This window comes from Mobula hypostoma, chromosome 28 (assembly GCF_963921235.1).
Source record: "Mobula hypostoma chromosome 28, sMobHyp1.1, whole genome shotgun sequence".
Lineage (NCBI taxonomy): Eukaryota > Metazoa > Chordata > Chondrichthyes > Myliobatiformes > Myliobatidae > Mobula > Mobula hypostoma.
Window position 1 is genome coordinate 22,140,041 of NC_086124.1, and position 25,482 is coordinate 22,165,522.

At 49.8% G+C, this 25,482-nt stretch overlaps 1 protein-coding gene across 1 annotated transcript in view; it reads left to right on the forward strand.

Annotated features, from left to right (window-relative positions):
- The window catches only part of LOC134338879 (vacuolar fusion protein MON1 homolog B-like), a 36,744-nt gene extending 11,727 nt beyond the window's left edge, over positions 1 to 25,017 (forward strand). The window contains exons 4-7 of the mRNA XM_063035038.1: positions 4,095 to 4,397; positions 5,384 to 6,182; positions 23,243 to 23,390; positions 23,896 to 25,017. Coding sequence (XP_062891108.1) covers positions 4,095 to 4,397; positions 5,384 to 6,182; positions 23,243 to 23,390; positions 23,896 to 24,105 — 1,460 coding nt within the window. The 3' untranslated portion in view covers positions 24,106 to 25,017. The remainder of the gene's footprint in view (positions 1 to 4,094; positions 4,398 to 5,383; positions 6,183 to 23,242; positions 23,391 to 23,895) is intronic.
- Positions 25,018 to 25,482: the final 465 nt, after the last annotated feature.

Consider the following 25,482-nt stretch of genomic DNA (forward strand, 5'->3'; position numbering starts at 1 on the left):
TCACAGACAAGCTGGGCCAAAGGGCCTACTTCTGCAAGACCAGGTGGTGGTTGCACCTTGGGCAGCTAAACCAGGGCTGGACTTGCGCTGTGAACGGCTGTGCCCCGGGGAGCGGTGCAGATCAAAGGGACACAGGGGTACAGGTACACGGTCCCCTGAAAGTGACAGCGCAGGTGGGCAGGGCGATGAAAAAGGCATTCATTGCACTGGGCCTCATCGGTCAGGCTACTGATTGCAGGAGTTGGGATGTTATGTTACCACTGTACAAGATATCGGTGAGGCCGCAGTTGGAGTATTGTGTTCAGTTCTGATCGCCCTGCTGTAAGAAGGATGTCATTAGCTGGAAAGAATGCAGAGGAGGTTTTCAAGGATGTTGCCAGGACTCGAGGGACTGAGTTTCTGAGTGAGGTTGGACAGCCTGAGGCTATTCACTGGAGACTGAGGGATGACCATACAGGGGTGTAGATAGGGTTAATGCGGCAACATCCTTTAGAGGAGTCTAAAATCAGAGGGCACAAGTTAAGGTGAGAAGGGAAAGATTTAAGGGGGGATGATTGGGAGATGAAACAAGCAGGTAGTTGAGACTGGTACAATAACGTTTAAAAGGCACAGACAGAAAATGAACAGGGAAGGTTTAAACTTCCAGGGGTTCCCAACCTTTTTTACGCCATGGACCAATCCTGTTAAGCAAGGGGTACATGGATCCCAGGTTGGGAACCCCTGGAGTGATAGGGACCAAACACAGGCAAATGATGCTGAATCTGCCCACCCTGCCTTTAATGCTGGTTCTTGTTGGAGGAGGCACCCTGTGCGTTATCTGCCGTGTCGTATGACACGGGCGATCACGGTCTTTCCATAACCACGATTGCTGTTGGCAAATTTTTCTACAGAAGCCATTCGCCATTGTTGATGTCCATTGGTGACGGGGAGAGCTTTACCCGGGATGGAACTGACTGAGTCCCACCACTGTCTGTAGCCTCTTGTGTTCCTGTGTGTTAGAGTTTCTACACTAGGCCGTGTCTATCTGGTAAAATGGGAGGTGATCGTGCATTAGATATGGAATCTAATACATTTCTAATATTAGGAAAGGCATAAATATGGGAGAAAAGTTTTTGCCCCGGGGTAAAAATCTCAAATATTAAGGGACATGGGCTGAAAAATGGCAGATAGAATTTAAGGTAGGGAAGCGTGAGGTTCTGCGCTCTGGTAGGACCACGAGGCAGGTCTGACACAGTGAATGAAAGGACATTGAGGAGTGTGGTAGAACAAAGGAGTCTGGCAATACAGTTCCATAATTCGTTGAAAGTGGCGTCACAGGTAGATAGAGTTTGGCACATTGGCTTCAGAAATCAAATTATTGAGTGTGGAGATGGGATGTTGTATAAGACGCTGGTGAGGCCTAATTTGGAGTATTGTCTGCAGTTTTGGTCACCTACCTACAGGAAAGATGTAAACAAGGCTGAAAGGATACGGTGAAAATTTACAAGGATATTGCCAGGTCTGGAGGACCCAAGTTATAAGGAAAGATTGAATAGTTTAGGACTTTATTCCTTGGGACGTAGAAGATTAAGAAGCAATTTGATAGAGGCTTACAAAATTATGGGGGGTATAGATAGAGTAACTGAGGTTGGGTGGAATGACAACCAGAGGTCATGAGTTAAGGGTGAAAGGTGACCACGAGGGGAAACTTCTTTACCTAGAGGGCGGTGAGAGAGTGGAGCGAGCTGCCAGCACAAGTAGTACATGCGAGCTTGCTTTCAGCATTGAAGAGAAGTTTGGACAGGTACATGGATGGGAGGCGTATGGAGGGATTATGGTCCTGGTGCAGGTTGATGGGAGTAGGCAGTTAAAATAGTTTTGGCACAGACTGGATGTGCCAAGAGGCCTGTTTCTGTGCTGTGCCTGTCTCTGACTCTATGTATTTAAGGTGAGAGGGGGGAACATTCAAAGGAGATGTGTGGGGCAAGTTTATTTTTACACAGAGAAAGGTGGGTGCCTAAAATGTGTTGCCAGGTGTGGTGGTAGAGCCAGTTACAATAGAGGTGTTTTAGAAACACTCACAACACACTGGAGGAACACAGCAGGTCGGGCAGCATCCGTGGAAACGATCAGTCAACGTTTCGGGCCGGAACCCTTCGTCAGGACTGAAGAGGGAGGGGGCAGACGCCCTATAAAGAAGGTGAGGGGAGTGTGGGAAGGAGAAGGCTGGTAGGTACCAGGTGAAAAACCAGTAAGGGGAAAGATAAAGGGGTGGGGCACGGGAAGCAGGCAAGAAAGGTGAAGGAGGAATAGGGGAATAGGGGTAGTAGAAGGAGGTGGAACCATGAGGGAGGTTTTCACCTGGAACCTATCAGCCTTCTCCTTCCCACCCTCCCCCCGCACCTTCTTTATAGGGCTTCTGCCCCTTCCCTCCACAGTCCTGACGAAAGGTTCCGGCCCGAAACGTTGACTGTTCGTTTCCACGGATGCTGCCCGACCTGCCGAGTTCCTCCAGCGTGTTGTGAGTGTTGCTTTGACCGCAGCATCTGCAGAGTATTTTGTGTTTCCGAGGTGTTTAAGAAGCTGTTAGACAGACACATGAATAGGTTTTAAGGTGAGGCGGGGGAAAGCTGATGAGATTTTCTTTTATACAGAGAGAGGCAGATGCCTGGAGCGTGCTGCCGGGAGTGGTGCTGGTGAGGCAGAGACGATAGAGGCTGTTAGACTGACACACTGACAGACAGCTAAAGGAGGGATACGTACCAGTGCAGGCATAAGGTCTTTAGTTTAATTCGGCATTGTGTTCAGCATAGACAGGATGGGCCGAAGGGCTTGTTCCTATGCTGTGATGTTCTATGGTCTATGTTCTGTCCCTGCAACCCTCTGCCCTGTGATTCCAAAAGCAAGCAGGCCGGGGGAGAGGGTTAATTAACTCCCCCCACCCCTACCCCACCTCCAACCACTTCTTTTCCAGCCCTGATGAAGGGTCTCGGCCCAAAACATCGACTGTTTATTCCCCTCTGTAGATGCTGCCTGACCTGCTGAGTTTCTGCAGCGTTTTGTGTGGGTAGTGGCTCCATATGTCACTACCACAGGGCGTGACGACCCTGCCTCACACGAGTCCCGGGCCCAGCTGGCTCCGGCTGACAGTACCCGGTGTGGGCCCCTATCCAGGGTTACGGGTCCCACTGCCTTGTGGGTATCTTCGGGAGAAGAGAAGCCCTAAGGCGGTTGGGTGACGTATCACGTCACCTCCTGGTGGCTCCTGCAGCCAAGCTGATGCCAAATGTACTGCTTTACATTCCTTTGGACCCCATCCGCGAGGCCGAGAGGGGAATCTTGATGTCTGGGCAGCCCAGGATTTCCATATTCATTGCCCAGGTCTGTGCCCTGGAGAACCGGGCGCATCCATTGTCTACTTAGACGGAGCCACGATGGTCATGATGATTGTGTGTGTTGGACGAGCTTGGGCTGTTTTCTCTGGGCGGGATAGAAGTTTGAAAAATTGACGAGAGGCGTAAATAGTGTAGACAGGTGGGATCTTTCTCTCCCCCAGGGTACCTGGGAACTTGCAACTTCGACTTCTAGAGAGCATGCATTTAAGGGGAGGGGGTTTAAAGGAGATGCGCAGGGCAGGTTTTGTTGCACAGAGAGTGGTGGGTGGCTGGAGTGTGTTGTTAGGGGTGGTGGACACAGATACAATAGACGTGTTTCAGAGGCTCTTGGACAGATACGTGAATGTGCGGAGAAGACGGGGGCACCAAATACCAGAGGGCAGAGGTCTCCCGAAGGCTGTTTTTGTCAACGCAGAGAGTGGCGGATGTTCAGAACGGGCTGCCGGGGAAGCTGGTGGAGGCAGACATGGTAGCAACATTTAAAAGGGATTTCGACATATGAATAGGTGGGAGATGGAAGGAGAGGCCACCGTAGTTGAACTTGACATGAAAGGCGGAAGGACGCGTTCTGGTGCTGTACTGTTCTGTCTGCTTAAACAGTTTGTGGAGGGGGGGTTGGCTGAGTCGAACAGGGTGTTGTTGGGCGTGTTGTCGGAGTAATTCCATTTGGACGGTCCCAGTACTAGACTGGCACTGACGGGCATCTCCTTCCCTCTGCAGACGCTGCCCCCCTGAGCCCGCCAGCTGGCGAGGGCGAGGACGAGGAGGCGGAGGAGCTCTCCGAGCTGCTGGCGGGGGAGAGGGAGCCCTCGGCCGCGCACGCCCCTCCCAAGCGGGACGAGGACATCACGGCGGACGCCTGGCGCGCCCACCGCAAGCACGTCTTCGTCCTGAGCGAGGCGGGCAAGCCTATCTACTCCCGCTACGGCAACGAGGAGGCCCTCTCCTCCACCATGGGCGTGATGATGGCCCTCGTCTCTTTCGTGCAGGCCGGGAATAACCTCATCCGCTCCATCCAGGCAGGTAGGAGCGGCCTTGAGGGGAGGGGGTCACGGGCGGGGCTCTGATCCAGGCATTTGGGGAGTTAATACATTCAGTAGCCTCTTTATTAGTTACAGAAGTGGAACCCGGTATGGTCATCTGACACTGTAGCCCATTCACTAACGTTCACCCTTTTGTGTGTTCAGAGATGCACACTCTGTCATAACACATGGTTATTTGAGTTACTGTCACCTTCCTGTCAGCTTGAACCAGTCTGGCCGTTCTCCTCCGACCTCCCTCATTAACAAGGCGTTTTTGCCGACAGATCTGCTGCTCACCTGATGTCTGTTGTTTTTCACACCCCATTCGCTGGAAACTCTAGAGACTGTTGTGTGCAAAAATCCCAGCACTTTCTGAATTACTCGAACCACCACAATCATTCCACGGACAAAGTCACGAAGGTCACATTTCGTCCCCCATTCTGATGGTTGGTCTGAACAACTGAACCTCTTGACCATGTCGGCATGCTCTTATGTGTTGAGTTGCTGCCATGTGATTGGCTGATCAGATATTTGCATTAACAAGCAGATGTACCTGATAAAGTGAGCACTTGGTGTATATAGAATAACAGATCCCCGGAAGTGGGTTCAGACTAGCATCTAATCCTGGGGTTTGGGCGTTTATATATAGAATAACATCTCCAGGAGTGGGTTACAGGCTGAGATCTAACCTAGGGGTTTTGGGCGGGGGTTTATATAGAATAACAGATCTCTAGGAGTGGTTACAGGCTGAGATCTAATTTCTTCCTATCCCTTCCTCTCCCTTCCCCACACCCCTCCCCCTACCTTCGGCCCATCCTCCTCCTGCACCCCACCTTTCTTCCCACCACCCTCTCCCTTGCCTTTACCTATTCCTTGCCTCCCCCCCCTTCCTTGCCCACTCATCTCCCTCCCCCTTCCACATCTCCTCACCTCCTCATCCTTTATTTCCTATCCCTCTTCCCCCCCCCACCCATCCCAACCTGCCAGATGACTACCAGGTGGTGTTCAGCCAGGAAGGGCCGCTGGTGCTGGTGTGCGTGTCGCGGGGCCGCCAGTCAGAGCGGCAGCTGCGCCGGGAGCTGCTCTACGTCTACCAGCAGATCCTCAGCATGCTGACCCGGGCCACGCTCACCCGCGTCTTCCGCCGCAAGCAAAGCTTCGACCTGCGCCGCCTGCTCGCCGGCTCCGAGAAGATCCTGGACAGCCTGCTGCGGAGGCTGGAGCGCGAGCCGGGCCCGCTGCTGGGCGCCGTCCGCTGCCTGCCCCTGGCCGCGCCCCTGCGCGAGGCCGCCGGGCAGCTCCTGCGGCGGGCCGCCGCCCCCAACCTGGTCTTCTCCATCCTGGTGGCGGGCGGCAGCCTGGTCACCATCGTGCAGGAGAGGGCGGTGATCGAGGAGGCCCGGTTGGACCCGGCCGACCTGCAGCTCCTCTTCAACCTCCTGGCCGCCTCCAGCTCCTTCCAGGCGGGCGAGGTGTGGGCGCCCATCTGCCTGCCCCGCCTGTGCCCGGACGGCTACCTCTACGCCTACGTCTCATACCTGGACCCGCCCGCCTGCCGCCTCTGCCTCCTGCTCCTCTCCACCGACCGCGATGCCTTCTACGCCGCTGCTGCTTGCAAGCGCCGCATAGAGGAAGGCTTGCGGGCCCAGGGTCTGCTGCGGGCTATCGGCGAGGCCCTGGGGGACGGCGGAGGCGTGTCCCCACCCGGGATCGCTGACCTGTGGCACTTCATGTACAAGCCGCTGGACGTCCCGGAGAACCATCGGCAGCTCACCCAGTATGCCAGGTAAGGGCCTGGGGATGGGCTGTAGGAAAGTGGGGTAGGGAGTGAAAGAGGAGGTGGGGAGAGGTGAGGAAGTGTGGATGATGATGCAAATGGTCCATATCCCCCTCCATTTACTGCCCATCCAACTGCTGGTCTTTCTCTTTTGGGAGTGCTCACATTTCTCTAGCCTCGCTTGCCTCGGTCCTGATTGGCTACTCCTTCAGTTGACCTTTGAATTCTATTGGCTGCCATTTCTCTGGATCTGCGTCGATGGTGCCTATTTCGATATGTTTGTTTACAGAGTTATCCGAGGAGAACCACGCTTCTAAAAGTTCTCGTGCCTGCTATGTGTTTGCCTGCGCCAGAACCTTCGCGGTGCCCCGGTTAAAGTGGAGTCCTTCTCGGTCACTGTGTACCGAGATCGGCGACAGTGGATCGTGTCTCCGTGCCGGCAGTCTGTGCCTCCCGTGGACGGGGTGAGAGTTGGCGTCCTGTCTGGCCAGTGTAGTTCTTGTTGTAGCCTCTGCAGATGGTCTTGTATAGCACAGTGCTTTTGTCAGTTCTCTTGAGGACTTGGATGGGTTGGGAGAGTGGGCAATGAAGTGCCAGATGGAGTACAGTATTGGGGGAGTGTAGGGTTTATGCACTGATGTAGGGAGAATAAAAATTATCTTCTAAACCAGGGATTTCCGACCTGGGGTCCACGGACCCCTCGCTTCATGGTACTGGTCTGTGGTCCTTCAAGAAGATCACAACCTCGTCGTGGTTTGGAGGCTTGCGTGTCTCAATGGCCTGGAGAGCTCTGTTGGCTGGAGTCGGGGCCTCGTGCTTTGGCTCTTGGTAGGGTCACCCATGCCAAACAGGTCAAAGGGTAGAGGCCAGACTGTGATCCACCAGTCCTCCAGGTTCGGGGGTTCAGCTCAGGGCCAACAACTCTGACTGGTAAAACAAAGTTATGACAGAAACAGCAATGAAGAATCCTTCTATATCTAAGTGACACGGTATTCCTGAGTCTCCTCCTGGGACTTGCATAACTGACATAGTGGAAAACCAAGAGGAGTTAGTGATATGATGAACACCACCAGAGATGGAGGACCTTCATTGCTGCCCCAAATGCCGGCGGTGTAACAGGCAGGAAGTATAAAAAAGGGTTGGGAGCCCCTGATCTAAACCGAGAGTGAATTCAGAAATCAGAGGTGGAAAGGAACTTGGGAGTCCTTGTGCAGGACTCCCCAAAGGTTAACTTGCAAGATGATAAGGGAGTTAGTGTTCATTTTGAGAGAACTAGAATATAAAAGCAAGGATGTAATGCTGAAACTTAATAAGGCACTGGTCAGAATACATTTGGAGGATTGTGAGCAGTTTTGTGCCCCTTGTTGAAGAAAGGATGTACTGGCATTGTAGAGGTTCCAGAGGAGGTTCATGAGAATGATCCCAGGAATGAAAGGGTTAACTTATGAGGAGCTCTGATGGCTCTGGGCCTGAACTCACTGGAATTCAGAAGAATGAGTATGAGATCTCATTGAAACTTTTTGAATGTTGAAAGGCCTCGATAGAGTGAGAACATGGAGATGATGTTTTCTCTTGTTAAGGGAGTCTAGGACCAGAGGGCACAGCCTCGGAACAGAAGGATATCCCTTTAGAACAGAGATGAGGAGTTTCTTTAGGCAGAGGGTGGTGAATCTGCGGAATTCATTGCCGCAATGGCTGTGGAGGCAAAGTAATTGAGTATGTTGAAAGAGGAGGTTGATAGGTTCTTGGTTAGTAGGGTTGTCAAAAGGCTGCGGGGAAAGGCAGGAGATTGGGGTTGAGTGGGATCATCAGAATCAGGTTAAATATCACCGGCATATGTCACAAATTTGTTATACGCCAGCAATACATAAAAAAACTACATTACAGTAAGAAGTGTATATACGTTTATTAGAAAAGTTAAATTAAATAAGTAATGCTAAGAGAGGAAAAAAAGTAGGAAAAGTGTTCGTGGATTCAATGTCCATTCAGAAATCGGATGGCAGGGGGGAAGAAGCTGTTCCTGAATCGTTGAGTCTATGCCTTCAGGCTCCTGTACCTCCTTCCCGACGGTAATAAATTGGCCGCGATGGAATAGTGGAGCAGACTCGATGGGCCAAATGGCCTAATTCTGCTCCTGTGTCTTATGGTCGATTGATCTTAAATGCCAGAGGAACCCAGCAGGTCAATCAGCACCTAGGAGGGGAATAAGCGATTTCTGGCCAAGACCATTCATCAGGAAGAGTCTGGAGGATCCAATTCAATCTCTGGTTTAAGAGGCTCTTAAATGTCTCTATTGTATCTGCCTCCACCACCACCCCGGCACACATTCCGTGTACCCGCCACTCTCTGTAAAGAGACTTGCTCCACACATCTCCTTTTGAACTTGCCTCTCTCATATGAAGTGCACGCTGTCTGATACCCTGGAGAAAAGGTACTGGCTGGCTGTTTCCTGTTCTATGTGTGCCTCTCCTAATCTTATGAACTTCCATCAGGTTTCCCCTCATCTTTTGCCGCTCCAAAGAAAACAGTCCAAGTTCGTCCAACCTCTCCTAGTAGCTCTAATCTAGGCAGCATCCTGGTGAATCTCTTCTGCGTCCCCTCTCCAGAGCCCCCCACACCCTTCCCGTTAAGGGGTGACCAGAACTGCACGCAGTACTCTGAGTGTCGCCACACCAAAGTTTTATATGGCTGACTCCTGTACCCGTACCTGCAAGGGGACTACTGTGCACGCTTCCCATCTATGCATCAGGATCACCCCGCGCGGTTCCCGTCTCGGCATCAGAAATACCGTGCGCAGTTCCAGACTCTGGGGTAGAGGCTGTCCCTGAGCCTGGTGCTGTGCGCTTTTGGGCTTTTGTATCTCCTGCCCGATGGGAGAGGGGAGAAGGGAGAATATCCAGGGTGGGGTAGTATCTTTGAATGTTCTGGCTGCTTTAGATTAGATTATGAGGACAAGCAGTCCTCTTTTATTGTCATTTAGAAATGCATGCATTAAGAAATGATACAATATTCCTCCGGTGTGATATCACAGAAACACAGGACAGACCAAGACTGAAAAACTGACAAAAACCACATAATTATAACATATAGTTACAACAGTGCGAGCAATACCGTAACTTGATGAAGAACAGGCTGTGAGCACGGTAAAAAAGTTCAAAGTCTCTCGAAAGTCCTACATCTCACGTAGACGGAAGAAGGAAGAAAACTCTCCCTGCCATACTTGACCACAGTCTGACTCTGAATCGTCCAAAAACTTCGAGCTCCGACCAGCCCTCTGACACCGAGCACCATCTCTGCTGAACGCTTCGACCTCAACCCTGGTCACCAGCAGCAGGCAAAGCCAAGGATTTTGGGGCCTTCCCTCCGGAGATTCTCGATTGCACAGTAGTAGCGGCAGTGAACCGGGCATTTCAGAAGTTAATCCAGATGTTCCTCCGTGCTCTCACGGCTAATCCAGATGTTCCTCCGTGCTCAAATCATAATTGTGCACGGCATCCTACTTACAAATACGATATCATTTGCTGAGGATGTTCTACGAGTCTGTGGTGGCCAGTGCTATCATGTTTGCTGTTGTGTGCTGGGGCAGCAGGCTGAGGGTAGCAGACACCAACAGAATCAATAAACTCATTCGTAAGGCCAGTGATGTTGTGGGAATGGAACTGGACTCTCTCACAATGGTGTCTGAAAAAAGGATGCTGTCTAAGTTGCATGCCATCTTGGACAATGTCTCCCATCCACTACATAATGTACTGGTTGGGCACAGGAGTACATTCAGCCAGAGACTCATTCCACCGAGATGCAACACAGAGCATCATAGGAAGTCATTCCTGCCTGTGGCCATCAAACTTTACAACTCCTCCCTTGGAGGGTCAGACACCCTGAGCCAATAGGCTGGTCCTGGACTTATTTCATAATTTACTGGCATAATTTACATATTACTATTTAACTATTTATGGTTTTATTACTATTTATTATTGATGGTGCAACTGTAACGAAAACCAATTTCCCCCGAGATCAATAAAGTATGACTATGACTACTATTTCACTGGAGAGGCAGCGGGAAGTTATAGACTGATCCATAGAGAGGAGACTGGTTTTTGGGATGTGCTGAGTTGTGTCCACAACTCTGGGGTTTCTTGCAGTCGTGGGTAGAATGGTTGCCAAACCGAGCTGTGATCCATCTGGATAGGATGCTTGCTATGGTGCATCGATAAAAATTGGTGCAGATCGATGGGGATGTGCTGAACTTTTTTTAGCCTCCTGAGGAAGTAGAGGACTTGGTGAGCATTCTTGGCCATGGCCTCTATGGAGTTGGATCAGGACAGGCTGACACCAAGGAACTTGAAGGTCTCAATCCTCTCGACCTCAGCATCGTTGATGTAGACATCATTGAGTGCTCCACCACTCCCACCCCCCCAAAATCCTCCTCATTTTCTGCTACTTGTCTATTTAATACTGTTTTTCTATTACTGTCTTGTTTTTATCCACCACTTTATTTAATTGCCTGAGAGGAAGCCAAACAGAGTTTCATTGTACCTTATGTTGTGGAATTGACAGTCGAAGAAGCTTATGAGAGGAAAAAGACCGAGTACTCTGAACTGGCAAATGAAGCTGCCCAGAATGGCTGGAAGACCAAGATTTTCCCTGTAGAAGTGAGATGCAGGGGATTCGTTGCTACATCTACGACCAGTCTGTTGAAGAAGATGGGGGTGAGGGGTCACTCCCTCCAACAAGCAATCAAGTCCTTGTCAAATGCAGCAGAAGAAAGCTGCAATTGTATTTGGACTAAAAGGAAAGACCACAACTGGGCTGCAAGATGAAGACAGAAGGATATGGAACTGAGGGGGGTGTATCTGGGACGCCAGGTAGCACCGTTGACCCCTCTGGAGATGTCGTGGGCTTTTCAACGAAACAGAAAAGGAGGAGAGTGCCCACCTGATGACCCCGATGACGTACCTACCCTCCCTCCTTGTCACCACTCCAAGCCCACTGCCAACATCGAGAGTGCCGACTTACCATAGGGATTGAAACATCAAGTCCTAGTAGCTCTGCTGTGTAATGACAATAAAGATCAGTCAATTCAATTCAATTCAATTTCAGAAATCACTGACTAGCTCTTTTGTTTTGCTGACACTGTGGGAAAGTTTGTTGTCATGACACCACATCACTAGTCATTCTATCTCCTTCCTGTACTCTGACTCATTGCTATTTGAGATACAGCCACTGCAGTGGAGGTGGTGTTGTCTGCAAACTTGCAGTTGGCAGAATTTGGCCACGCAATCGTAAGTGTGCAAGGAGTAGAGGAGGGGATGGGACAAAACTTTTGCTGAGTGTCAGTGCCGAGGATAATTGTGGCGTGCTGCCTATTCTTACCGATCGCGGTCTAATGGTGTCACTGCCTGCTGGTTGTTACCGACGGCAGTCTGTTAGATTAGATTAGATTATGAGGACACGCAGTCCTCTTTTATTGTCATTTAGTAATGCATGCATTAAGAAATGATACAATATTCCTCCGGTGTGATATCACAGAAACACAGGACAGACCAAGACTGAAAAACTGACAAAAACCACATAATTATAACATCTAGTTACAACAGTGCAAGCAATACCATAACTTGATGAAGAACAGACCATAGGCATGGTAAAAAAAAGTTCAAAGTCTCTCGAAAGTTCCACATCTCACGCAGATGGGAGAAGGAAGAAAACTCTCCCTGCCATGCCCGACCACAGTCCGACTCTGAGTCGTCCGAAAACTTCGAGCTCCGATCAGCCCTCCGACACCGAGTACCGAGCACCATCTCTGCCGAACACTTCGACCCCGGCAACAGGCAGTAGGCAAAGCAGAGGATCTGGGGCCTTCCCCTCCGGAGATTCTCGATCGCACAGTAGCAGCAGCAGCGAACCGGGCATTTCAGAAGTTTCTCCAGATGTTCCTCCGTGCTTCTCACGTCTGTTTCCATCAAATCAGAATTGTGCACGGCATCCTACTTACAAATACAATATCATTTCACCGGAGAGCTGCACGCGCTGCATTGCGCCACCATCTTCTACTCCCGCCTGTGTTGGCGTCACCGTTTATCGTTACTGATTGTGGTCAGTTGGCGTCGCTATTGTTGGCCACTATTAGCCGCGGCCTGTTGGTCAGGAAGTTGAGAATCGAATTGCAGAGAGAGAGGCTCAGTCCCAGATCGAGGAATTTGTGACCAGTTTGCTTGGTAGTGGACTGCTTAGTTCAGGGTTGGCGAACCTATGGCACCTGTGCCCAAGATGGCACGCGCAAAACCTTTGTTGGCACGCAGCATATTGTTGTTACTGCTTAATAAATGACTTCTACAACATGAGAGTGATGAGATGTTTTCCCAGGAATCATCTCATGGTAGCTCAGTGTCAGCTAGACTGTTGCAAGAACACGTGATGCTGGATGTTAAACGTTTTGAATCCTTTTAGACCCGGCGTACATGTTAGTATTTGGATCGTAACGAGCTACAATAACGATACTATTTAGAAATTGTTTGTTGATTGTCTTTTTAAAATATAAGTTTTGAACTGGCTTTCTAAAATGGTTCATTTATTTCAATCAGGCTCTGTTATACATTTAGACATTACATTCATTTGTCTAATGAGGAGAGGTTGAGTGAGATGGGGCTTTTCTCTTTGGAGTGAAGGAGGATCAAAGTTTCAAAGTAAATTTTTTTTCAGAGTACATATACAGTTGCATGAAAAAGTATGTGAACCCTTTGCAATTACCTGGTTTTGTGCATTAATTACTCACATAAAGTGTGGTCTGATCTTCACAATAATAGACAAACACAATCTGCCTAAACTAATAACACACAAACAATTGTACTTTTCATGTCTTTATTGAGCACATTGTTAAATCATTCACAGTCCAGGCTGGAGAAAGTATTTAGAACCTCCTTTAGCAGCAATAACCTTCACCAAACTTTTCCTGTAGCTTGCTGATCAGACTTGCACAACGGCAAGGAGGAATTTTAGACCATTCCTCCATTTAAAAAAAACTGTTTCAGTTCATCAATATTTCTGGGCAACCTCACATGAACAGCCCTCTTCAGGGTTATGCCACAGCATCTCAATTGGGTTCAGGTCTGGACTCTGACTTGGCCATTCCAAAACACGCATTTTCTTTTTAAACCATTCTGTTGTTGATATAGTCTTGTGTTCTCAATCATTGTCTTGTCGCATCATCCAACTTCTATTAAACTTCAGGTAACAGACCACTACCCTGACATTCTCCTATAAAATGTCTTGAAACTATTTTGACTTGATTGTGCCCTCAGTGATTGTAAGCCGTCCAGGCCCTGAGGCAGCAAGGCAGCCCCAAACCCCGATGCTCCTTCCACCATGCTTCATAGTTGGGATGAGGTTTTGGTGTTGACTTGCAATGCGCTTTGTACTCTAAACATAGCAATGTGTATTTCTGTCAAAAAGTTCAACTTTTGTCTCATTTTTCCACAAAACATTGTCTCAAAAGCATTGTGGGATAGGCAGGTGGTCTTTTTGCAAACTTGAGATGTGCAGCAATGTTTTTTTTTGCAGAGCAGTGGTTTCTTTCCATGAACACCATTCTTGTTTCAGTGTTTTTCTTATCGAAGACATATGAACAGAGACTTTCAGCAAGTCCTAGAGGTTTCTGCAGGTCTTTTGCTGTTACCCTTGGGTTCTTTTTCACCTCCTTCAGTACTGCACGTTGTGCTCCGCTCTTGGTGTGATCTTTGCAGGACACCCACTCCTAGAGAGAGTACTGAGTAGACAATTTCTCTTACTGTGGACTGATGAACACTCAGGTCTTTAGAAATGCTTTTGAAGCCTTTTCCAGCTTCATGCATCTCTACAATTTTTCTTCTAAGGTCCTCTGACAGTTGTTTTGATCGAGGCATGGTGCACGTAAACAGATCTTTCTTGAGAACAGCAGGCTCTGTCTTGCTGACCTTGTGTGTGTTTTTTTTATAGGGCAGGGCACCTCTACAACCCACACCTCCAATCTCATCTCATTGATTGGAACACCTAACTCCAAATAGCTTTTACGGAAGGCATTATCCCAGAGGTTCACATACGTTTTTGAACCTAGACTGTGATTGATTAGATCGTGTACTCAGTATCGATGAGAAGTGGTATAAATGTTTGCATGTTATTAGTTTAGGCAGGTTGTGTTTGTATATTATTGTGAAGATCAGACCACACTTTGAGTAATTACTGCAGAAAACCAGGTAATTGCAAAGGGTTCACAAACCTTTTCTTGCAAACTTTTTCTTACAATGCTGAGATCCATTTTCCTATGGGCATACTCAGCAAATCTATAGAATAGTAACTCTGACAGGATCAATAAAAGATCAACCGGAGTGCAGAAGACAACAAACTGTGCAAATGCAAATATAAATAAATAGCAATAAATAATGAGAACATGAGATAAGAATATAAAGAGTCCTTAAAAGTGAGATTATTGATTGTGGGACATGTCTTAATTGGATGGGCAAGTTATCCCCTTTTGTTCAAGAGCCTGATGATTGAGGGGTAGTAACTGTTCCTGATTCTGGTGGAGTGAGTGCTGAGACTCTTGTGCTAGCTACCCGATGGTAGTAGCAGGAAGAGAGCATGTTCTGGGTGGTGGGGATCTCTGATGATGGATGCTGCTTTTTTACGACAGAGTTTCACATAGAGTGGTTACAGAGTCAAGAGAAGTACAGCACAGAAACAGGCCCTTTGGCCCATCTAGTCCATGCTGAAACCATTTTAACTGCCTACTCCCATGGACCTATGCTGGAACCATAGCCCTCCATACCCCTACCATCCCTACTGTCCAAACTTTTCTTAAACATTGAAATCGAACTTGCATGCTCCACTTATGCTTGCAGCTCGTTCCACACTCTCACCACCCTCTAAGTGAAAAAGTTTTCCCCCTAAAATTTTCACCTTTCACTCTTAATTGATTGTAATTCCACCCAGCCTCAGTGGGAAAAGCCTGTTTTCATTTATCCTAATTATTTTGTACCCCTCATAATTTTGTATACCTCTTATCAAATCTCTTCTTAATCTATTATGTTCTAAGGAATACAATTCTAACCTATTCAATCTTTCCTTATAACTCGGATCCTCCAAACCTGGCAATGTCTTTGTAAATTTTCTCTGTACTCTTTCAACCTTGTTTACAGCTTTCCTGTAGGTAAGTGACCAAAACTGCACACAGTACTCCAAATCAGGCCTCGCCAATGTCTTATACAACTTCAACATAACATCCCATCTCCTGTACTCAATACGAAACAAGAGAAATTTTGCGGATGCTGGAAATCCAAAACATACACCCAAAATGCAGGAGGAACTCAGCAGGCCAGGGCAGCATCTATGGAAAAGAGTACAGTCGACGTTTCGGGCCGAGACCCTTCATCAGGACTGGAGAATAGAAAAGGATGAGTTAGGAGGGGAGGGGAGGAAGAATCAGAGTGATAGTTGAAACTGGGATGGGGGAGAGGTGAAGTAAAGAGCTGGGAAGTTGATTGGTGAAAGAGATACAGGGCTGGAGGAGGGGAATCTGGTAGGAGTGTACAGAAGGCCATAAAAGAAAGGAAAAGGAGAGGAGCACTGGAAGGAGGTGATGGGTAGGTAATGAGATGAGGTGAGAGAGGAGAGTGGCAAAGTGGGGGGACATTACCAGAAGTTCAACAAATCGATGTTCATGCCATCAGGTTGGAGGCTACTCAGACGGAATATAAGGTGTGCTCCTCCAACCTGAGTGTGGGCTCATCTCGATTGACATGTGGGAATGGGAAATGGAATTAAAATGGGTGGCCACTGGGCGATCCTGCTACTTCTGGTGGACAGTGTAGAAGCTCGGTGAAGCAGCCTCCCAATCTACCTCTTCCTCTTTTCTCTTAACTGGGCCTCAGTTAAGAGAACTGCTATTGAGGCTTTAGGGCCTTAATATCTCCTGATTCCTTACACTTGTTATCTTTACCTTTTAATCTGACAGGCACGTACAAGCTTTGTACTCTCAAAGTGTCACTTTTGAAAGCTTCCCACTTACCAAATACACCTTTTCCAGAAAACAGCCTGTCCCAATCCACACTTTTTCTGTGATCGTTTCTGATACTATCGAAATTGGCCTTTCTCCAACTCGATGTCTCAACCCATGGACCAGACCTATCTTTTTGCATATTTACTTTGAAACTGATGCCATTGTGGTCACTAGATGCAAAATGTACCCCTACGCAAATTTCTGTCACCTGCCCTGTCTCATTCCCTAATAGCAGATCCAGTATCACACACTCTCTTGTTGGTTGGGACGTCTATGTACTGATGAAGGAAACTTCCCCGAACACATTTGACAAACTCTATCCCATCTAGTCCTTTTACAGTATGGGATTCAGAATTGGGAGGGCTTTACCTGTGATGTACTGGGCTGAATCCACTACCTTTTGTAGGATTTTCCATTCAAAGGCACTGGGATGAAAGGTGACTTTACAACTGGACAGATCAACCATTGCTCTGAGCAGGAGATGTTTACCCGGCCTGAAAACTGTGCGGCATTTTAAACATTTTTTTTGTAATGTGCGCACTATAAGTATTTAGAATGAAAATTGAAGAGTCACATACTTTTGATTTTATAGAAAAGAAAATTCCAGCTGCCCAGCAACGAAGGCTATGTGCTTAGGGATATTTCAGTCACTGCACGGCTGCGTGCTGTGCAGCTTAGAGGAATCAGTGGAGGTGTACGGGATTGAACGAGTGGGTAGCCAGAGACCCAGGGATGAAATGGCTAATATGAGGAGGCATAATTTTAAGGTGATTGGAAGAAAGTATAGCGGGGAAGTCAAAGGCAAGTTTCTTTTTGCATAGTGGTGGATGTGTGGAATGCACTCCCAGGGGTGGTGGTTGAGGCAGATACATTAGGGACATTTAAGGGACTCTCTGGATGATGGAAAATGACGGTTATGTATCGACGTTTGCATGTGACCGTCCTGCTAATTGTGGATTGCTCACGGTTGATTACAATATTGTGTTGTGAATGGTTAGTTGCTATTGTGTTGTCTGTTATGATATTGTATCATTTTGTGCTTGGCACTGAACCAGAATCAATTCTTGTATGGTTTCACATACTGGCAAAAACAGTGATTCTGAAGGGAAGGGTTAGATTGATCTTAAGAGTTGAGTTGATGATGAGGAAGGCAGATGCAATGTTAGCATTCATTTTGAGAGGGCTAGAATATAAAAGCAAGAATGTAATGCTGAGGCTTTAGCAAGCACTGGGAAGGCCTCACTTGGAGTATTGTGACTCTTTATCTAAGATAGGATCGGAGAGGGTTCAGAGGAGGTGCACGGAAATGATTCCGGGATTGAAAGGCTTATAATACGAGGAGTGTTTGATGGCTCACTGGAATTCAAAAGAATTGGGGGAGGGTGATCACACTGAAACCCCCTGAATGTTGAAAGGTGGGGGGTGGAAAATAGAGGGTGGTGAGTCTGTGGAATTTGATGCCACAGGTGGCTGTGGAGGCCAAGTTGTTGTGTATGTTGATAGTTTCTTGATTTTTCAGGGCATTAAGGGATATGGAGAGAAGGCAGGAGATTGAGAAGGAAATGGAGCAGACTCGAACGGCCTAATTCTGCTTCAATGTCTTGTGGTCTTATAATAGGTTATAAGGTCAGCACAGCATTATGGGCTGAAGGGCCAGTTCTGTGCTGTAGTGTTCTGTGTGCTGAGGGCAGCCTGCAAGTCTCTCCGAGCTTTGGACTGTGGGAGGAAACTGGAGCTCCCGGAGGAAACCTGATGTTCAAGCTCCTCCCAGATGGCGGCGGAATTGAACCCGTGTCGCTGGCGCACTAATAGTGTTACGCTAATCACAGCGCCAACAATCACGTTGTCCTTTTTTAAAACCATGAGTAAATGTAAAGAGCCATCAGGACTCGTCCTTTTTTCACACAAAAATGTCTGTTATTATTGTTACCTTTGCGTTAATCGATGATAACCTCTGCTCAAATTTACCATGGGATGTGAGAGGACTTTTTCCAAATGGTTCAATTTAATATCAGAAAATATCAGTGCACAACCTGAAATTCTTGCTCTTCACAGAATCCACGAAACAGGAAACCCCAAAGAATCAATGATAGTAATACCAAACCCCAAACCCGCCCCCCCCAGGCATCAAACAGCAGCGGAAGCATCAACCCTCCCCCTCCCCTTCCTGCACTTGTACCAGAAGCACTGACCCCCTTCCCTCCCACCCCCCCTGCTTCCCATGCAAGCCCCTATAGAGACCTTGGTCTAGAGTCCATCAAAAACCACAGTCCATAACCCAGCATTTCAGTATGCCAGACAGGCTCTCTTTCTCCATCAAAAACCCAATGCCTGCGGGGAACCGTAGTTTGAACCGTAGATCATGGGCTCTGACAGAATCCCAGCCACCTTGAAAAAGAGGGAAGATCTTTTTGAGGAGATAATCGCCAATTTGGATATGTGCCCTGGAAAAAGAGTTCACCACCCCTGACTTAGACACATCTTTCCTTCACTGGGCGTGCAGTCTGTGTTTAGTACAACGCTTTACCGTACAGGCGACCCTGGTTCGATTCCTGACACCTCTTGTAAGGAGTTTGTGCGTTTTTCCTGTGACTGTGTGGGTTTCCTCCTGGTGCTCCAGTTTCCTCCCACACTACGGGAAGGACGTGGAAACCATAGAGAGGGTGCGGGGGAGCTTAACAAGGATGTTGCCTGGATTGGGGAGCATGCCTTATGAGAATAGGTTAACTCGGCCTCTTCTCCTTGGAGCGGCAGAGGATGAGAGGTATTGATCGTGTGGATAGTCCCGGGGCTGAAATGGCTGGCATGAGAGGGCACAGTTTTAAGGTGCTTGGAAGTAGGTACAGAGGAGATGTCAGGGGTAAGTTTTTTACGCAGAGAGTGGTGAGTGCGTGGATTAGGTTGCCGGCAGCAGTGGTGGAGACGAGAATGATAGGGTCTTTTTAGAGACTCCTGGATAGGTACATGGAGCTTAGAAAAATAAGCCTAAGTAATTTCCAAGGTAAGGACATGTTCGGCACAGCTTTGTGCTGTAGGTTTTCTATGTTTCTATGTTTCCAAAGGCGTACAGTTTGGTAGGCTAATTGGTCATTGTAAATTGTCCTGTGATTGGGCTAGGCTTAAATCGGGGGATTGCTGTGTGTGCAGCTCGAAGTGTTGGAAGGGCCTGTCTGCGCTATCAATTAAAAAAAAATTTCTAGTGAACTGGATTTAAATACGTAAATGGGCTGATTTACATACTGATGAAAGCTATGCTAAGGGTATGAGTGGGTGAGGGGAAGCAGGGAAAGTGTTGTGATCCGTGTCTGTGTGTCCGTCCGGCTACTGGAGTGTGGAGACCAGGGAGTGCTCAAGAAATGATTGATCGGAGAGAATCTGTGGGGGTGAGGGGTGTTTTGTGTGGGAGAGAGGCCGGGGGGATGTGGAGAGTGCGGGTGAGATGCCGGTGGGGGAGAAGGGGGGTACAAGGAATGAGAGAGGGATCGGTGGGATGAGGGGGGAAGCAAAAGAGGGTCAGAGGGAATTGGTTGTCTCAGGTCAGCGTTGGGAAGTGTCGGAGACCAGCTGTGCTGGGGCTAGTTGGCAAGGCTGGGTGGTGCGAAGAATGATGTGATTCACCCTCTGTCTCCACTCCCCACGTTAGCCTGATGGGGAACCTCATTCCTTCCTCTTTCAGTGGCCCCACCACCCACTTCCTCCTCTGCCTTCCCCCTGGGTCTGCATGAGAGGGTAGCTTTGGCAGCCTGCTCTAGAAATGCCTAAAGCAGTTCTTGTTTAGTCTGTTCAGTTGCTTCCTCGTCCCCTTCATTTATTCCCCCCCCCCAGTACATCCACGGCTTTTGCTGTTGCCTCTGGCAGAACTTGCTGTTTTCGTCTGTTCACAGCTGATTGTAAGCTTACTGTCCCCTTCACAAGAGACGCTGTCTCCCCGTCTCCATAGACTGTGTTTCGGTAACGGCTGCTCCGTGTGTGTGTGTGTGTGTGTGTGTGTGAGTGCGTGTGTGTGTGTGTGTGTGTGTCTCTTTCACTGCAGAGACTGTGTGTTTGTGTGTATCTGTGTGTGCGTGCATGTTTGTGTGTCTGCCTATTGATCTGCTTTGTGTGTGTGTGGGGTCTGACCTCTGTGGGCTTTTCCCCAGATGCTTGGGTTGCCTCCCACGTGCCGGTGATCTAAGTGCGGGTTAATTGGCCACAGGGGGACCTCACTCATCGATTAGAGTCACGGGGCATGGGACCAGGCCCTTTGGCTCAGCCTGTCCATACTGACCAAGGTGCCACCTGAATTAGTCCTATCTGCTCACCTTTGGCCCGTATCCCTCTAAACCTTTCCTGTCCATGTACCTGTCCGAGTGACCTTTAAATGCTGTGTCAACCACTTCTTCTGGCAGCTCTTTCCATATGCGGACCACTCTCTGGATGAAACAGTTGCCCTCCTGGTCCCCTTTCACCTTTAACTTTTAGTTTCCCCTCCCCCCGGGGAAAAAGACTACGACCACCTGCCTTTCCACCTTATCTACGCCCCTCGTGGTTTTATAAACCTCGAGAAGGTCACCCCTCAGTCTCCTTCTGTCCAGGGAAAACAGTCCCAGTCTGTCCAGCCTCTCCTTATAACTCAACCCCTCCAGTCCCAGGAACATCCTGGTGAATCTTTCCTGCCCCCTCTCCAGCTTAATGACACCCTTCCTATAGCTGGGCGACCAGAACTGCACACAATACTCTGAGTGCGGCCTCACTGACGACTGTACAGGTGTAACGGGACGTCCCAACTCCTGTACCTGGTGTCCTGACCCGTGAAGGCCAGCGTGCCAATTGCCTTCCTCGCCGTCCTGTCTACTTGAGTTGGCACTTTCTTGGCAGAGGTTACACAGCCTTGTTCCACCAGGCTCAAGGGAGATTCTACCCTGCTGTTGACGATTGAATGGTCCCCGAGATGGTTCTGGCTTCACAATCTATCTCGCTATTACCTGCACTGTACTTTCTCTAGACTGTGACACTCTATTCTGCATTCTGTTATTGTTTTACCTCAATGCACTGACATGATCTGGCATGCAAAATATTTTTAAGCACCTTGGGACATGTTCAAAGCAAATTTATTATCAAATTTGAGCAACTCACAAAATGCCGGAGGAACTCAACAGGCCGGGGAGCGCCTATGGGGGGGAAAAAAAAATACAGTCTACATTTCAGGCCGAAACTCTGCAGCGGAAACCCTGCAGCAGTTTGTGTGTTTCACTCAGACTTCCTGCATTTGCAGATTTTCTCTTTGTTTGTTATCAAATTCATCTCCTGTACCTAATAAAGTTGTCACTGAGTGTGTGTTCCTGGGCTTCTGCTGCTGTAGCCCATCCACTTTAAGGTTCGACGTGTGTGTTGGAGATGCTCTTCTCCACAGCACTGTTGTAACACGTGGTTGTCTGAGTTACTGTCACCTTCCTGTTGGCTCAAACCAGTCTGGCCATTCTCCTCTGACCTCTCTCGTTAACAAGATGTTTTTGCCTACTGGATGTTTTCGTGTTTCTTGCACCATCTGTAAACTCCAAAAGCAGAGGTTCTCAACCGGAGGTTCACAGGAGGGGTCCGTGGCAGAAAAAAAGTTGGGAGCCCCTGCTCTAGGGACTACTGAGCATGAAAATCCCAAGGGATCAGCAGGTTCTGACAAACCGCCCCATCTGACTAAGATCACATTCCTTCCTGTTTGGTGTGAACAACAACTGGACCTCGTGACCACGTCTGCATGCTTTTATGCATTGAGTTGCTGCCGTGTGATTGGCTGATTAGATATTTACAGGTGTACCTGAAAAGTGGTCACATATTGAGATTAATTTTCTTGCGGGTGTTCACAGCAGATACAAACAATAGAATCAGTGGGGAAAAGCTACACACAAAGACAGAAGCAACAAATGTGTAAAGGAACAAAGTGTTTATCAGCCCCGCTGAAGGGTCTTGGCCCAAACCGTCGACTGTACTCTCCTCCATAGATGCTGAGCTCCTCCAGCATTTTGTGTGTGTTGCTGACAATAGTAAACCTGATTACCAGTTTAAATTTAATGTTGCACAAACTTTGGTTTTACACCTTGCCCCCTACCCCTTCCAGTCAGAAGGTTTTGGAAGGTTTTGATGGTGGGGGGGGGGGTGCAGTGTAACAGGGAGAAGGAGAGGGATCTCTTTATGAAGGGTCTTGGCCCAAAACTTTGACTCTTTATTCATTTCTTTCAGTTGGCCTCTTTCCCCTTCTTCCCCCACCACCATTTTATTCAGGCATCTCCCCCAAAATGTCGACTGTTTACTCTTTTCCATAGAAGCTGCCTGACCTGCTGAGTTCCCTCAGCACTTTGTGTGTGTGTGTGTGTGTTGCTCCGGATTTCCAGTAACCTCTTGTGTTTAGAGCGGGGGTAGGGGCGGGGGCTGGTGAAAGGGCTGCGTAATGCAACATGTGCAAGATCTGTGAGGCCAAAGCAGGATTGTACACGTGCACGCACAGGGTGTTTACATACACGCTGGGCACTCGCAGGCAGACTCGTGCATGCGTACACCCCACAGTCACGGACAGACACCTGCGTACCGAGAAGGGGACAGACGAGCACGCACAGACTCGCTTGGGTGCGCATGCTCACAAACGGACAAGCGTGTGTGCTCGGAGACACGGATAGGCACGCGCGCGTGCGCGCACAGACGGAGAGAGGGACAGGTTTGTGTGCACGCAGATGCACATACATCAACAGAGATAGAGACACACACACACACCAATAGAGAGACAGACAGACAGGCAGAGAGAGACACACACACCTACCCACCCCTATAAAAACACACAGATGCACGTACATCAACAGAGATAGAGAGACACACACAGACCAGTAGAGAGAGACAGGCAGAGAGAGAGAGAGAGAGACAGACAGACACACACACACACACACACACACACACACACACACACACACACACACACAGACCAATTGGGAGACACACCTGTCTGAGCACAGATATTCCTGTGTGGTATTCATTCATTAGCTGTTTCTCCTTCATCCTCCCTCCCCAACAGCCCCGAGATGAAGGCCCCTTACTACACGGAGGAGGAGAGGGAGCGGCTCTTCGACCTCTACCAGTATCTACACGGGAGGGTCCACAGCGCCTCGCGGCCCCTCAGACTCGTCTACCATGTGGCTGCTAAGGAGACACTGCTGGCCTGGGTGAGTCACGACCTGGAACGGAAGGTGGGGTAGGAGGGGAGTGGGGGTTCTGCCCTGATACTGTGCTAAACCTTTCTTCCTCTCTCTCACACCCCACCTCACCCCACACCCCTCCCCCCACCCTCCCCCTCCCTAATCTCTCTCTGTCCTCTCCCTTTCTACCCTTCCCTCCCTCTCCACCCTCTCCCCCGTTTCTTCACCATTTCCCTCTCCACCCCCTCTTCACACTCTCTTCCCCTCTTTCAATCCTTCCCCCCACCCTATTCCTCTGTCTCCCCATCTCCCTTTCTCTCTCCACCCTCTACCTCTGTCTTATCTCTCTTGCCACCTTCTCTCTCTCTCCACACTCACTTGTTCTCTCTCCTCACCCTGTCCGTCCCCTCCTCCCCTCTCTCTGTCTCCACCCTCGAACCTTCCTCTCTCTCAACACCCTCACCATCTCCCTCTCCCCCCGCACACCCCTTGTCCTCCCTCTCTCTCTCTCCCTCTGCCCGTCTCCCCACAGGTGACACCCCGCTTCGAGCTGTATGCCTGCTTCAGCCTGCTGGTGACCAAGGGAGGGGCCATCGGGCTGCTGACCTTGCTGCTACGCTGGCTGCGGAAGGAGGAGGGGAACCTCTTCCTCTGTGCCCCCCCTCGGTACTCCACCTCGCCCGGCCCGCCCCGGGCACAGGGCCACCTCAGCCCCAACAACGGCCTCCCCTCCCTGCTTTAGAACAGGGCGGGGGTGTGCTGGGTGGGGGGGCACGCTCGAGACAGCCTAGCTTTGTCACCCCCCCCCCCAACTCCCCTTACACTGGTCCCTTGAGTGGGAGACACCTGGGCCAGCCTGGCTCCCTCCTGCACCCCCTGACTTCACCCCTTTCCCTGGGGTGGGGAGGGTGGGAGTGAATACTCAGGACGGCCTGGCTCTGTCAAATACCCCTCACCCTTGCCTCAGTAGAGGGAAGCACATGAGACAGCCCATCTCACCTCTCTCCCCCACCCTCGGAGGGGGGTGAACCTGGCTTCGTCACCCACTACCCTGGAGGTGGGGCACCCTCAGAATGGCTGAGCCATGGGACGACCTGACTCCCGTCAGCGGAGCCCTCTCGCCCTGCACTACCCTCACTTGGCCAGGAGCCAGCGGGGAGATACGCAGGGACAGCTCGACTCCCTCGCCCCTCTCCTCGGCTCCCTCACTGGGGTGGTGGTGGGGTGGGGGAGAACGCAGGCTGGTTCCCCCATCCCACTCTCCCGGAGGGAACAATCGCACGCCCTCTCGCACATCCTCCCACTGTCCCGCCTACTCTGCACTCCAAGAGTCGGCGGGTAGACCCTCATGGGACGGCCTGGCTCTGCCCGCACCCTCACGCCCCACGTACTGGGAGGGGGGAAGCAGAGACTGTCTGGTGCCTCTATTCCCCACCTCCCTCCTCCCGCAGGCCTCTCCCCTGCAGGGGACTGGCAGAGACAATGGGATGGAGTCAACACCCTCCTGCCTGCCCCCGTTGGGGGTGATGGTGAAGTGTGGGGGGGACGCACAGGACGGCCCACCTTTCCCCCTCTGTACCCGGGAGGGGGCTTGCCCTCGGGCTGGGCCTGCAGGAGCATGGGGTAGGAGTGTTGGGGCGGGAGGGGGGGATGGGATGCTGGGGGGTGGGGAGAGGGAAGAGGTGGGGTGGGGAGGTGCCGTTTGTGAGACTGTTACAGAAATAAACCAGTTCATTGGGAGTGGGTGTCGAGGAGTCGTTTGGCATGGGGGCGGGAAGAGAGCAGGCTCTTCAGCCCATCAAGTCCATCCTGACCCACTTACTCCCATCCCATTCCAATACCCCCGTGTACACAAAACTAACCCCCCAACTCTTCCCCTCACCCACTGGGGGGCAATTAAAGCACTGGCCCCTCGTATTCGTTGGGACATCGGAGGGAGATGGAGCGACTAGTGAAAGCCACAGGGCCACGGTGAGAACGTACAGCATGCATTCACATTCTCTCCCACAGAAATAGAGGCACAGACGTGGGGTAATGCCCCAGTGGTACCGGACGCCAATGTCACACAGTGACAGACCCTTTCCATTCCCACTGGTACCGTACCCCGGTGTTATACAGT